This window comes from Saprolegnia parasitica (assembly GCF_000151545.1).
Source record: "Saprolegnia parasitica CBS 223.65 unplaced genomic scaffold supercont2.95, whole genome shotgun sequence".
Classification (NCBI taxonomy): Eukaryota; Oomycota; class Saprolegniomycetes; order Saprolegniales; family Saprolegniaceae; genus Saprolegnia; species Saprolegnia parasitica.
The window spans coordinates 113,720-124,037 of NW_012156489.1; the positions used below are offsets into that span (position 1 = coordinate 113,720).

Below are 10,318 nucleotides of genomic sequence, written 5' to 3' on the forward strand. Positions count from 1 at the left end.
CCGGCTTGGACGAGTCGACCTTGGTCTTGGCGTACATGGTCGCATAAATAGAGTACAGCAGGTTGCGGTTGCGGTCGAGCGTCTCCCTATGCATATTATTCCATCAGATTCTCCATGCGCACACAGTGTGAGTGCATACTCGGCCGCCGCAATCTCAAAGATGCGGTGCTGGACCTCGGCGAGCGCCGCGGCCGCAAACTCCTTGGGCGCCTCGGCCTCTTCGTCGGTCGTCTCGGCGTCGGTCGGCGCCGGCTTGGTGTGCTGCGTGTCGAGGAAGAAGTACTCGGCGACGAGCGGTGTGAGGATGAGGTCGTGCACGCGCTTGGCCACGGACTTGTCGGCGTCCGTGCTCATCAAGGTGAAGAAGGGCGCGAGGAGCTGTACAAAGGCGTCGGCGGGAATCGAGTCGCCGACAGCCTTGAAGAGCTCCGAGAGGTAGACATCCGAGACGTGGAGGCGGAGACCGTTGGGCAGCTGCGAGAGAATCGACGTCGCGAGGTGCGACGCAAAGGCTTCGTTGAGCGCAAACTCGGTCGCCTCGAGGAACTTGAAGCTCTGGAAGAGCATCATGCGCACGAGCGTGTAGAACTTGTCGAGGCGCAGGCCGTCAATGCCGTGCCACTCGCGCTGGATCGTCTTGAAGAACGAGTGCACGAAGCGCAGCTTGAGCTCGTCGGACGGGAACGCGTGCACGAGCTTGGACAGGTTGTCGGCGAGCTCCTGCTGGATCTTCATCTTGTCGCTCATCCACATGCCTAGAAGCCATGCGTGAGTGCATCATCTTGGCGAATGCAAGCCGCGTACAGTAGAAGAGCGCCTTCCAGATCTTATCGAGGTCGAGGTCGGTCCACTCCTTCTTGGAGACGAGGAAGAGCGTGAGGCTCTTGACAGCCTTGTCACGCACGTTCTTCTCTAGAGCGCGCATGAGCCCTCGCTCGCATCATGAGCCTACCGGTATGGGCGAGCTTCTGGCCAAACTTGGAGGCCGCCGAGATGTCCATCTTGGGTCGTAGAATGAGAATGAGCTGCTTCGCAACCAATGCTCTGCCGAGCAAATAATTACCACCAATCAACACGCGCGATTTCTATCGACCAATGAAAACGCGCGACAACATCGAGTTTGGACCAATCACAGATCCGTATGCACGGTGGCGTGGCGCGATCTTGACCCACGCGCCGCTACAGTATACAGTACCGACCACGGATTGCCACTGCGCTCATGCCACGCATGCGATGCTGACGAGATAAGCAGCAAGACACGGCAACGGCGTCAGATCTTATTGGAATACCTTTATGACCGAGTCGGCGCCGCCCGTCGCAACGAAGCCGCGCGTCGGGTGGTAGGCCACGTCCTGGACGGCTTCGCCGTACTTGGGGCGGTGCGCCGACTGCTCGTGCACGCACGTGCGCTCGGCGACGCTCCAGAAACGCAGCGATCCGTCGTGGCCGCCGGACGCGAGGTACAAGCCGGATGCATCCATCGAGAGCGACGACACGGCGTCCTGGTGCGCAACCACCGACGCCACGCACTTGCCTACATAACGCCACTGTCACTTGGGCAATTCGAGACGGGCGTACCGGCGCGCAGGTCGTAAAAGCGCAGCCGGCGATCTTGGTGCGCGGCCACGATGATGGGCATCGTCGGGTGGGCCACCACCTACTGGACACTGAGTGCGACGAATCCAATATCGCAGGTGGACCTGGTTGACTTGGGCCTCCCGGAACGCTGTGATGTGCACGTCCGAGTCGGCGGGGCACATGAGCTGCAGCAGCCGCTCCGAGCCAATGTCGTACTGCCCAATCTAGTCGCGCATTTCGTGACTGTCATAGAGGACGCATCGAGTGCAGTACCGTGCACGACGTGTAGCCGGCAACGAGCGTCGCAGCGTTCGTCGGGACGGCCGCGACACAGGTCGGCACGAGGAGCCCGTCTCCGTTGTGGACGTGAACGCCCGCGGGGTGCTGCCGGACCGACGCACCGAGCGTGCACTTGAGCGTCGGCTCTACCTCGTAAATGCGTCGATCGTGGTTTGAAACGAGGCCGTGGACGCACCGGTCGAGATGCCCCAGACGCGCACGCAGGCGTCGGCGCTGGCGCTGAAGAGCAGGTTCGTGTAGGGATGCGCGCTGAGGCTCCAGATCGCGTCGCGGTGCGCCTCCAGTCGGTGCACCATGTAGCCATAGTACTCTACATCTCGCGCGTTAGCGAAAAGTATCAAGGTATCGAGTGCTGCACCTTCGTACGAGTAGGGCTCGGACTTGCTGTCGCGGTCCATGCCGGCTTCGGGGTACGCCAGCAGCGTGATCGTGCCATCCTTCCCGCCCGACGCGATGAGGCCGTTGCGGTAGCCGAGGCCGCTCGAGTGCTCGGGCTTGATGGACGCGACCGAGAGCACGCTGTCCGTGTGCACGCGGAAGGTCGCCATGGCCTCAACCTCCGAGTGCCTAATACGATTCCCATGAGCTGCTGCGGGGGACGAGACGAGTATGGAACGAGAGCGTACTTGGAGGCGAGGTTCCAGATCTTGACGGTCGCGTCCTCGCTGGCCGAGACGAGCAGCGGGTCCGTCGGGTGAAACGTAATCGATCGAATGCCATCGAGATGGCCCGAGAGCTTCTGCTTCATCTTGCACGCGCGGAAGTTGCCCGAGACCTTCGAGCTCGGCAGCACTTCGACAGGCGGCGGGCCCTTGGTCATCGGCGGATTCGACGGCGACGAGGGCACGGATCGGTTCTCGCCCGTGCGCGAGTTGACGCGGGCGCGAGAGATGAGCGTCTCGCCCTCCTTCCCGCGCGTGACCGACACCTCGGGCGACGCAGGCGGACCGCGCGAGATCTCCATGCCCGGGCTGCCACGCGAGATCTCCGAGTCGCTCTTGACGGGCGGGCTCGCGCCGTAGAAGCTGCCGCTGTTGGAGCCGTTGCTGCTTTCTTTTCGGAAGACCGTGCGGCTCTTCGGGCTTCCCGGCGCCTTCTCTGCTTTCGCAAAGGCCGTCATGTAGCGACCACGCTCTTGCTGCAAAGCGAACTCGAGCATCTTGACCTGGAGCAGCAGCTCCTTCGTGTGGTCGTCTTGGATCTTCTTCTGTGCTTGGAGCTCCTGCAGCTGGGCCTGGAAGACCTTGCGCTCTTCGACCCACTGTACGCGCGCCAAGTCCGCGCTCTCAAACTGCTTGGCGATGAACCGCAGCGCTTCCTCGACGCTGTCCATGCTTCCGACCGCGCTGACTGACGCTCAAAATGACCCGATCCGAAAAGATTTCATTGCGCCTCCAGTATAGCATACAAACCGCGAGGTTTCAAATACCTCCGAGACTCGATACCTGTGGGGCCTCGCATTACGACTATTCGCACGCCACCTAGCCCACTCGGCGCCGAGCTGTGGGCGACGCAGGCATCCGGATTGCGGTCCATCGACGCCTGTGCGTCTTCGAATCACAGAGTGCGTTGCATTAATAGCCAATGTTGCAAAGGACGCTCTCGAGCCTCCATCGTCGCCAGCGGGATGGGCCTAGAGTTGCGTGGGTTTAGCACAGCCTCGCCCCGCCTTGTATTTTAGAGCGGCTCGATACATGGACAAGGCTATGTAAAGCAAATACGTGGCGCGACACCCTGCGAGAGATAATACGAGAGACAGAAAGCCACGCGCCGATGGCAAACGCACCAGACGTCGCCGACATGACCAACGACGGCGCAGTCGCCGTGATGCAGCGAGCGCACAAGATACTAGGCGAGGCCAGGGCGATGGTAGGAGTACCAGCAGCTGGTTGCTCGCATGCCTGATGGCGACACTCCGGACGGTTCAAAAGTCCCCTCGCCCTCAGGACGACGCCACTGGCTCATAGAAGCGACATCAATGCACTCCGGGCGTGCCTGTCCGCCGGCCATAGCGGCCCGAATCATGCGCTGAGCGCTCGTGGCGCCAGCACAGCCAGGCCTCGTGGATGCCGAAATTAAATGCCGAATCTAACAACGATTACGTTGTCGGCAAGAAGGCGGTCGTCCATGTCGTCGATAGAGATAGGAGGGCAAGGCAGCGCACCATGTCGGCGGGTAACTAGCCATGCCGCAGCACAAAAGTACAGATCGGAGATCGCCATCGCAGGCACGTGCACTCTGCGACGCAGATGGCATTCTCCATGTCACACTATTTTGGTGTGCCGAATTTTGGCGTCGTGCCGAGAATAATCGCGTCGTCCAGGCGACTGGCAGCATGTTCGAGCGGCAGGTCACGGGCCTCCTCACGCAGCTGCTGGGCAACTACGTCGAGCCACGAAGCTTCCGCCATGACAAGGTGAACGTTGGCGTCTGGAGCGGCTACGTCGTGCTGCAGGACCTCGAGCTGCAGCCCAAGACGTACGCCGACGTCGCGGTCGTTCGCGGCGTGCTTGGCAGCGTCACGATCAAGATTCCGTGGAACCGCCTTGTCTCGGACTCGGTGCTTGTGACCATCGACGACGTCTACATCTTGCTGCGCCACGTCGAACGCAGCGACCTCGTACCGCCGTCGCCAGACGTCGAGGCGCGCGTCAAACAGGCGCTGATTGACGAGCTCTACCGCGCCAAGCTCGACACCGCGGTCTCGTCCGATGGCTTTGCGGCGCGCTTACGCAACAAGATCCTCGACAACCTCGAGTTCCATGTGCGGCGCATCCACGTTCGACTCGAAGATGCCAGCAGCGGCGACCATCCGTTCGCAGTCGGCCTCACGATGGAGTCGCTGCACGTGCAGTCGACGGACGCGCAATGGCAGCCAACGTACGTCGCATCGACCGAGCCTTTCATCTACAAGAGCGTCGAGCTCAACCACCTCAGCGCGTACCTCAATCCCGACGGGCCGCTCGTAGCCGACGCTGCATCATGCTCGCTCGAGACCTTCACCGCGTCCTTTGGTGCGTCCATCCCCAAGCGCATGAACGACAGCGTCGCATCGTCGCATCATTTCATCTTGAAGCCCGTCGACGCCTCGGCGCACCTCAAGGTCAAGCGAGACGTGACCGACCCGACGACTCCCAGCATGGACATCCACGTTCTGATCGACCACGTGGCGCTGCAGCTCGAAGAGGCGCAGTACTGCGACTTGCTCTTCCTCCTCTCGGCGCTCAAGATGCCGCAGCAAGCGCGCAAGTACCAGGCGCACCTCGCGTTACGCCCGAATGCCAAGCACAACCCGCGCGGCTGGTGGCGCTACGCGATCGCGTGTGTCCGCAGCGACGTCCGCGCCAAGCACGAGCGCTGGAGCTGGCTCTACGTCGCCGACCGACGCGCCGACCGCATCGCGTACATGACGCACTGGCGTCACCTCCAGTCGCTTGTGCCGGCCGAAGAGGAGCTCAAGATCACGGACGACCGGCGCGAGCTCACGGCCGCGCTGGGTGCGATCGAAGCGAGACGGTCGGTCGAGGACATCTTGCTGTTTCGCTTCATGGCCGACCAGGAGCTCAAGAAGATCGAGGCGCCGACATCGGCGGCACCCGCTACGGCCTCGAGCTACAGTCTAACGAGTTTGTACAGGCAGCTCGGCTGGTCCGACGCGCCTAAACCGACGGAAGACCGCGCCGAGCAGCTGGAACTGTACCGGATTCTGGGCTACGACCCGGACGCCGCCGAGAAGGACAAGGTCAGCGCGACGGAGTTTACGGTGTTTTCGATCGAGCTCGGGCACGGCGCCGTGACGCTCTTAAACGACCCCGAGACGAAAGCGTTCCGCCAGCGTGCGTCGTACGGCAGCGTGTATGCGCCGAGCCCGTTCTTTGGCATCTTTTTTGCGCAGCTGCAGATGGACGTGGTGGCCCACAACGGCACGAACGTCGACATTTCGCTGCAGTCGGTCGAGCTCTACGACGAGGCGTCGCCCGAGCTCTACCAGCTGCTCAAGCGACGCCTGCCCATGTCGTCGCTCAACGTCGAAATCACGGTCAAGACACCTGTCTTTCGCATGGGCTACCACGCGCAGGACGAGCTCCAAACGCTCAAACTCGTGCTCGAACCGCTCGAGATCATCTACTCGCCGACCGCGCTCTGCTGGGCACACTGGGCCACGTTCTTGCAGGCGCCCGAGGCGCTCGGGCTCTGGGCCGAACTCGAAGTGCACGCACTCAACGACCTCGTCAACTTGAAAGCGCGAACAGACGCCAAACTCGCATACGCGATGGCCCACCGCGTGCCCATGATGCTCGACGTCCGCGTGCAAGCGCCCGTGATCGTCGTGCCGGACTCTGACGCCGATCTCCAGTGCGCGCGCCTCGTGCTCGATCTCGGCCATGTGCACTTTCGCACCGAGCGCCTCAGCACGCTCGAAGATGGACCCAAAGCGTCGCCGTCGCTGGTCGCGAGCAACGCCTTTGCCAAGCAGCTGCTCGACGAGGCCGAGTCGGGCGAAGGCGCGACGCGCTGGAAGGAAGAGTTTTACGACAAGTTTGCGCTCACGATGAGCAATCTGCACCTCATGCTGCTGCCGCCGTCGGTCGCGTACTCGCCCGAGATGCTCTTGGCATCGACCACGACGCCGTACAGCATCATTGATCCGTTCCATATCAACGTGACGGTGCGCAAGTCGGTGCTGCCGCTGGACGCGACCTTGTACCGACTGTACGTGCATGCGGACTTGCCAGCGCTCTCGATCCACGTCTCGATTCCGTCGTACACGCTCTTGACCAAGGTCCTCCATCGCTTCCAACGCTCCAACGCGGGGCCGGCGATGCAACGCGACGTCCCACCGCCGCCGCATTCGGTCCTCGCCGCACGTCTTCACGAGGCCAGTGGTCGCAACGACGAGACTGAGAGTGTCCAGAGCGACGACACGTGGTTTAGCGTCGAGTACGGGAGCGAGAAGGAAGCGGTGGCGCCTCCGTCGTCGTCGCACCGGCCGGCGCCGCGTCCGGCCAAGCCGTCGCTGCTCCTCGACCGCCGTATTTGCGTCTGCACGTTCACCGTGCCGCTCGTGCACATCAACCTTGTCAAGGGCGATGACGACGTCGACGACGACGAGTTTGGCCACGACAGCGCGGGGCAGGGCCGGCTCACGTTCGTGCTCGAAGGCATCAAGCTCCGATTGGCCAAACGGACGCTCTCGACTGCGCTGCGGCTCAAGCTCGCGAGCGTGAGCGTCGAAGACCACACGGAGAACCTCCCGACGCAGTTTCTCGCGTTCTCGTGCGCGACGCCGCTCAACGTGCCGTACACGGCGTCGGCGCCCCGGGCCGCCAAGCCCAAGCACTTTCTACGCAAGCGCAGTGCAGCGCACTTGGCACTGCTGGACCAACACCCGCTGCGGGACCTCCTCGACGTCTCGGTGGCCATCGACGAGAACGCGCCGATGCATGTCGACGTCGTCTTTGGGCATTTCCACGTGCATTTTGACCAATCGCGGCTCGCGTCGATCGTGCTGCACGTGCTGCCGCTCTTCCAGACGCCTTCGATCGCCGACGACGCGGCCGACACGATGCTGTACCCGCCGCCGCTGAGTCTCCTCGGCCATTACGAGCCGCTGACCGAGTCGGTGCGGCAGGACCTCGAGCGGGCGCGCGTGCACTTGGCTGTCGACGCGCCGTCGTCGCCGCCGCGTCCGATGCGATTGACGTTGCAGCTGCACTCGGTGTCGGTGTGCTTTAGCGATCCGCTCGAACACCTCCTCTCGATCGCGGTCTTGGACGTGTATGTCGAGTATGGGAATGCCGGCGGTCCGCGCCTCGACGGACGCATGGGCAACCTCAAGGTCCTCGACTTGCTCTCGCACGACCTCAAGCACGTCAAGAAGAAGGACAAGCGGTACGTTTACCAAGAAGTGCTCGGGAAGGTCCCGGTCGCCGACGAGAGCGACGCGCCGCTGGTCACGTGGCAGCTCCAGGATGGAGCGATATCCCTGGACGTGGCCAAGCTCCGGGCGGTCGTCTCGACGCGCTTCGTGCTCAAAGCCTTGCACTACGTCGGCGACGGGCCGCTCATGGACATTTTCTCCACGAGTTCGCCGGCGCCCAAGAGGCGGCAGCGCGACGTCTTCTTCTCGCCCGCGCTCACCTACCGCGACATGGCGCCGAGGGACGAGACACCTAGTGCGCAGTGGAAGGTGCACCTGCGACTGGCGCGGCCGTACATTGTGTTGCCGATGGTCGAAGCGAGCGACGACGAGACGTCGCCGCCGATGCTGCAGTTGGCCCACGGCCTCGTCTTGGACCTTGGCGACATTGATCTCGAGGTCGCGCGCGAAGGCAAGGTCACGACGCTGGCGTATGTGGCCAAGGACATGCATCTGCGCGTCCTCCACGACGATTTCGCGCTGCTGCGGCCGCTGAACGTGCACATCGATGTCGCGGCGTCGTCGCAGCTCAACCTCTCGGTGCGCGTCTCGTCGCTGCATGTGCAGCTCTCGGAGATGCACGCCGCGCTCGTCGCCGAGTGGTACTACCAAGTGTGCTTTCCCATCCTGCGGTACCTAGCCCCGACGACGCCGTCGTCGGCGCCGACACCGACGATCGCTTGGACGTGGCGTGTGACGTGGTCGGCCTCTCGCTCTACAGCGGCGCGAGCGACGACCATGCGATCTTTGATTTGTACCCGCGGGTCGCGCTCGAAGTGGAATGGGTCGCCACCGTGCTGCTCGGACGCGTCGACACGCAGCTCACCATGGCGCCGAACCAGATGCGGCTGTATGTGTCGCTGCAAGACGTGACGCTCCAAGAGGCAACGATCCACCCGAGTTTGCGGCTCGAGTTCACGGGCTCGTCGGCGACCAAGGACGTCAAGGTGCAATCGAAAGCGTGGTTCATCACAGTGGACCCGGCGCTGCTCGTGCGCGTCGGCGACGTGTGTCTGGACGTCGCCGCCAACATCCAGGCGACACTCGGGCGACACTACCACGCCCAGTCGATGCCGCTCGAGTCGACGCTGCTGGACCTCGTCTCGTCGTCGGACATGACGTCCGAGTACCAGTGGACCGAGCGTGGCGGCCGGAGTCGTGCCGATAGCTTTGCGTCGTCGATGTTGTTTGACGCCACCGCCACGACGACGGCGCTCCCGACGCCGGTGGTGGTGCTGCCGCCACCGAATTGGAACGTCCAGGTCGCGATCGAGCTCGTTCAAGTGCGCTTGGGGCAGCTCGCGGTGCAGTGTCGGCTGCAAGCGTCGCGCAACGAGGAGCAGCTGCAGTGCCGCCTCGCGCGGCTCACGTGGCTTCTCTCGCAGAGCACGCTCGTCGAGCCGTTGGATGCGACCTTTGGCTTGTGTGACGCACCACTCGTCGACGCCCGCTCGAACGCGCCGGACGCGATTCCAACCGCCACGCTGCAGCTGACGCCGGTCGTCTTCCGCCTCCACGTCAACGCCTCCACGTCAAGGACCTCGACGCGTTCCAAGAGTCGCTGCTCATGGCGTCGTCGCTGGCCACACGCCTCGGGCAGCGAGCCGCCGATGGACGACGCACCGACGACTGCCGCCGCAAGTGGCATGTGGGCGCAGGCGCGTCTTGAGTTGTCGAGCATGGAGTTTCACTTGACCGAGACGGCGCCGCTGCTCTCATTCCACTTGGTCCCGGGACCGTTCACGCTGCTAAAAACGCCCGACGACACGCAAGTGCAGTGGTCGGTCGATATCGAGATGTGGTACTACAACCGCCGGCTCTTGGCGCGCGAACCGCTCTTGGAGCCGTTTGGCTTGTCGCTCGCAGTGGCCCAACCGCCGAACGCGCCGCTCTCGCTGCGCATCGAGAGCACCCAAGATTTCAAGCTCAACGTTACGTCTGCGCTGCTGGACGCGGTGTCTTTCTGGAACCAAATGGCGCAGCCGTCGGCGCTGGACATGTCGTCGTGCTACCTGCGCAACCAGACAGGACTGCCGCTACGGTACATCACTTAAGTGTCGCACAGCATACTCATGTCTCGATCTGGGTAGGGTATTCGGGACCCAGATTGTCCCGGCGGGCGCCGACGTGCCGCTGCGGTCGGCGCATGGCGGCGCCGTCGCGCAGCTGGCGACGGTGCCGGTCGGTCTCGACGGCTACGTGGCGGTCGCGATTCCGCTGGGCGAGTGCAGCGTGCGCAGCTACCGCTTCCACCCGCTGTACCCGTCGTCGCCGGCGCTCGAGTGCACCGTCGAGATCTCGCTGCAGCAAGGCGTCAAGTGGGTCACGCTCCAGAGCGGCTTTGTGCTCACGAACGCGACGGGCGCCGCGTTGAGCGTCCAGCTCGTGTTTCCAACGAACGGGTTGCTCTTAAGCTCGCCGCACACGACGGTGCTTTCGCCGCACGAGTCGATGGCGGTGCCGCTGCCGCTTGTCGGTGGCCGCGCGACGCAGATGTTTGTGCAGCCGCCGGGGCATCAC

General features: G+C 63.3%; 3 protein-coding genes across 3 annotated transcripts in view; 1 reads left to right on the top strand and 2 right to left on the bottom strand.

Annotated features, from left to right (window-relative positions):
* Window positions 1–1,001, bottom strand: part of SPRG_21217 (hypothetical protein) — a gene marked incomplete at both ends in the record, with an annotated part of 2,857 nt that extends 1,856 nt beyond the window's left edge. The window contains 4 exons of the mRNA XM_012352279.1: window positions 20–86; window positions 140–755; window positions 805–912; window positions 953–1,001. Of these exons, the coding sequence (XP_012207669.1) occupies window positions 20–86; window positions 140–755; window positions 805–912; window positions 953–1,001 (840 nt within the window). The remainder of the gene's footprint in view (window positions 1–19; window positions 87–139; window positions 756–804; window positions 913–952) is intronic.
* Window positions 1,002–1,277: 276 nt separating this feature from the next.
* Window positions 1,278–3,255, bottom strand: SPRG_12895 (hypothetical protein; the record flags this gene model as incomplete). Its single annotated transcript, XM_012352274.1, has 7 exons — window positions 2,505–3,255; window positions 2,237–2,445; window positions 2,054–2,188; window positions 1,852–2,003; window positions 1,701–1,802; window positions 1,579–1,657; window positions 1,278–1,534 (listed from the first exon to the last, which is right to left on the bottom strand). The coding sequence occupies exons 1-7, from the start codon at window positions 3,209–3,211 to the stop codon at window positions 1,278–1,280; spliced, it is 1,641 nt and encodes a 546-aa protein (XP_012207664.1). The 5' UTR covers window positions 3,212–3,255.
* A 958-nt stretch (window positions 3,256–4,213) lies between these two features.
* Window positions 4,214–10,318, top strand: part of SPRG_22316 (hypothetical protein) — a gene marked incomplete at both ends in the record, with an annotated part of 9,720 nt that continues 3,615 nt past the window's right edge. Inside the window, 3 exons of the mRNA XM_012352282.1 lie at window positions 4,214–8,400; window positions 8,439–9,839; window positions 9,889–10,297. Coding sequence (XP_012207672.1) covers window positions 4,214–8,400; window positions 8,439–9,839; window positions 9,889–10,297 — 5,997 coding nt within the window. The remainder of the gene's footprint in view (window positions 8,401–8,438; window positions 9,840–9,888; window positions 10,298–10,318) is intronic.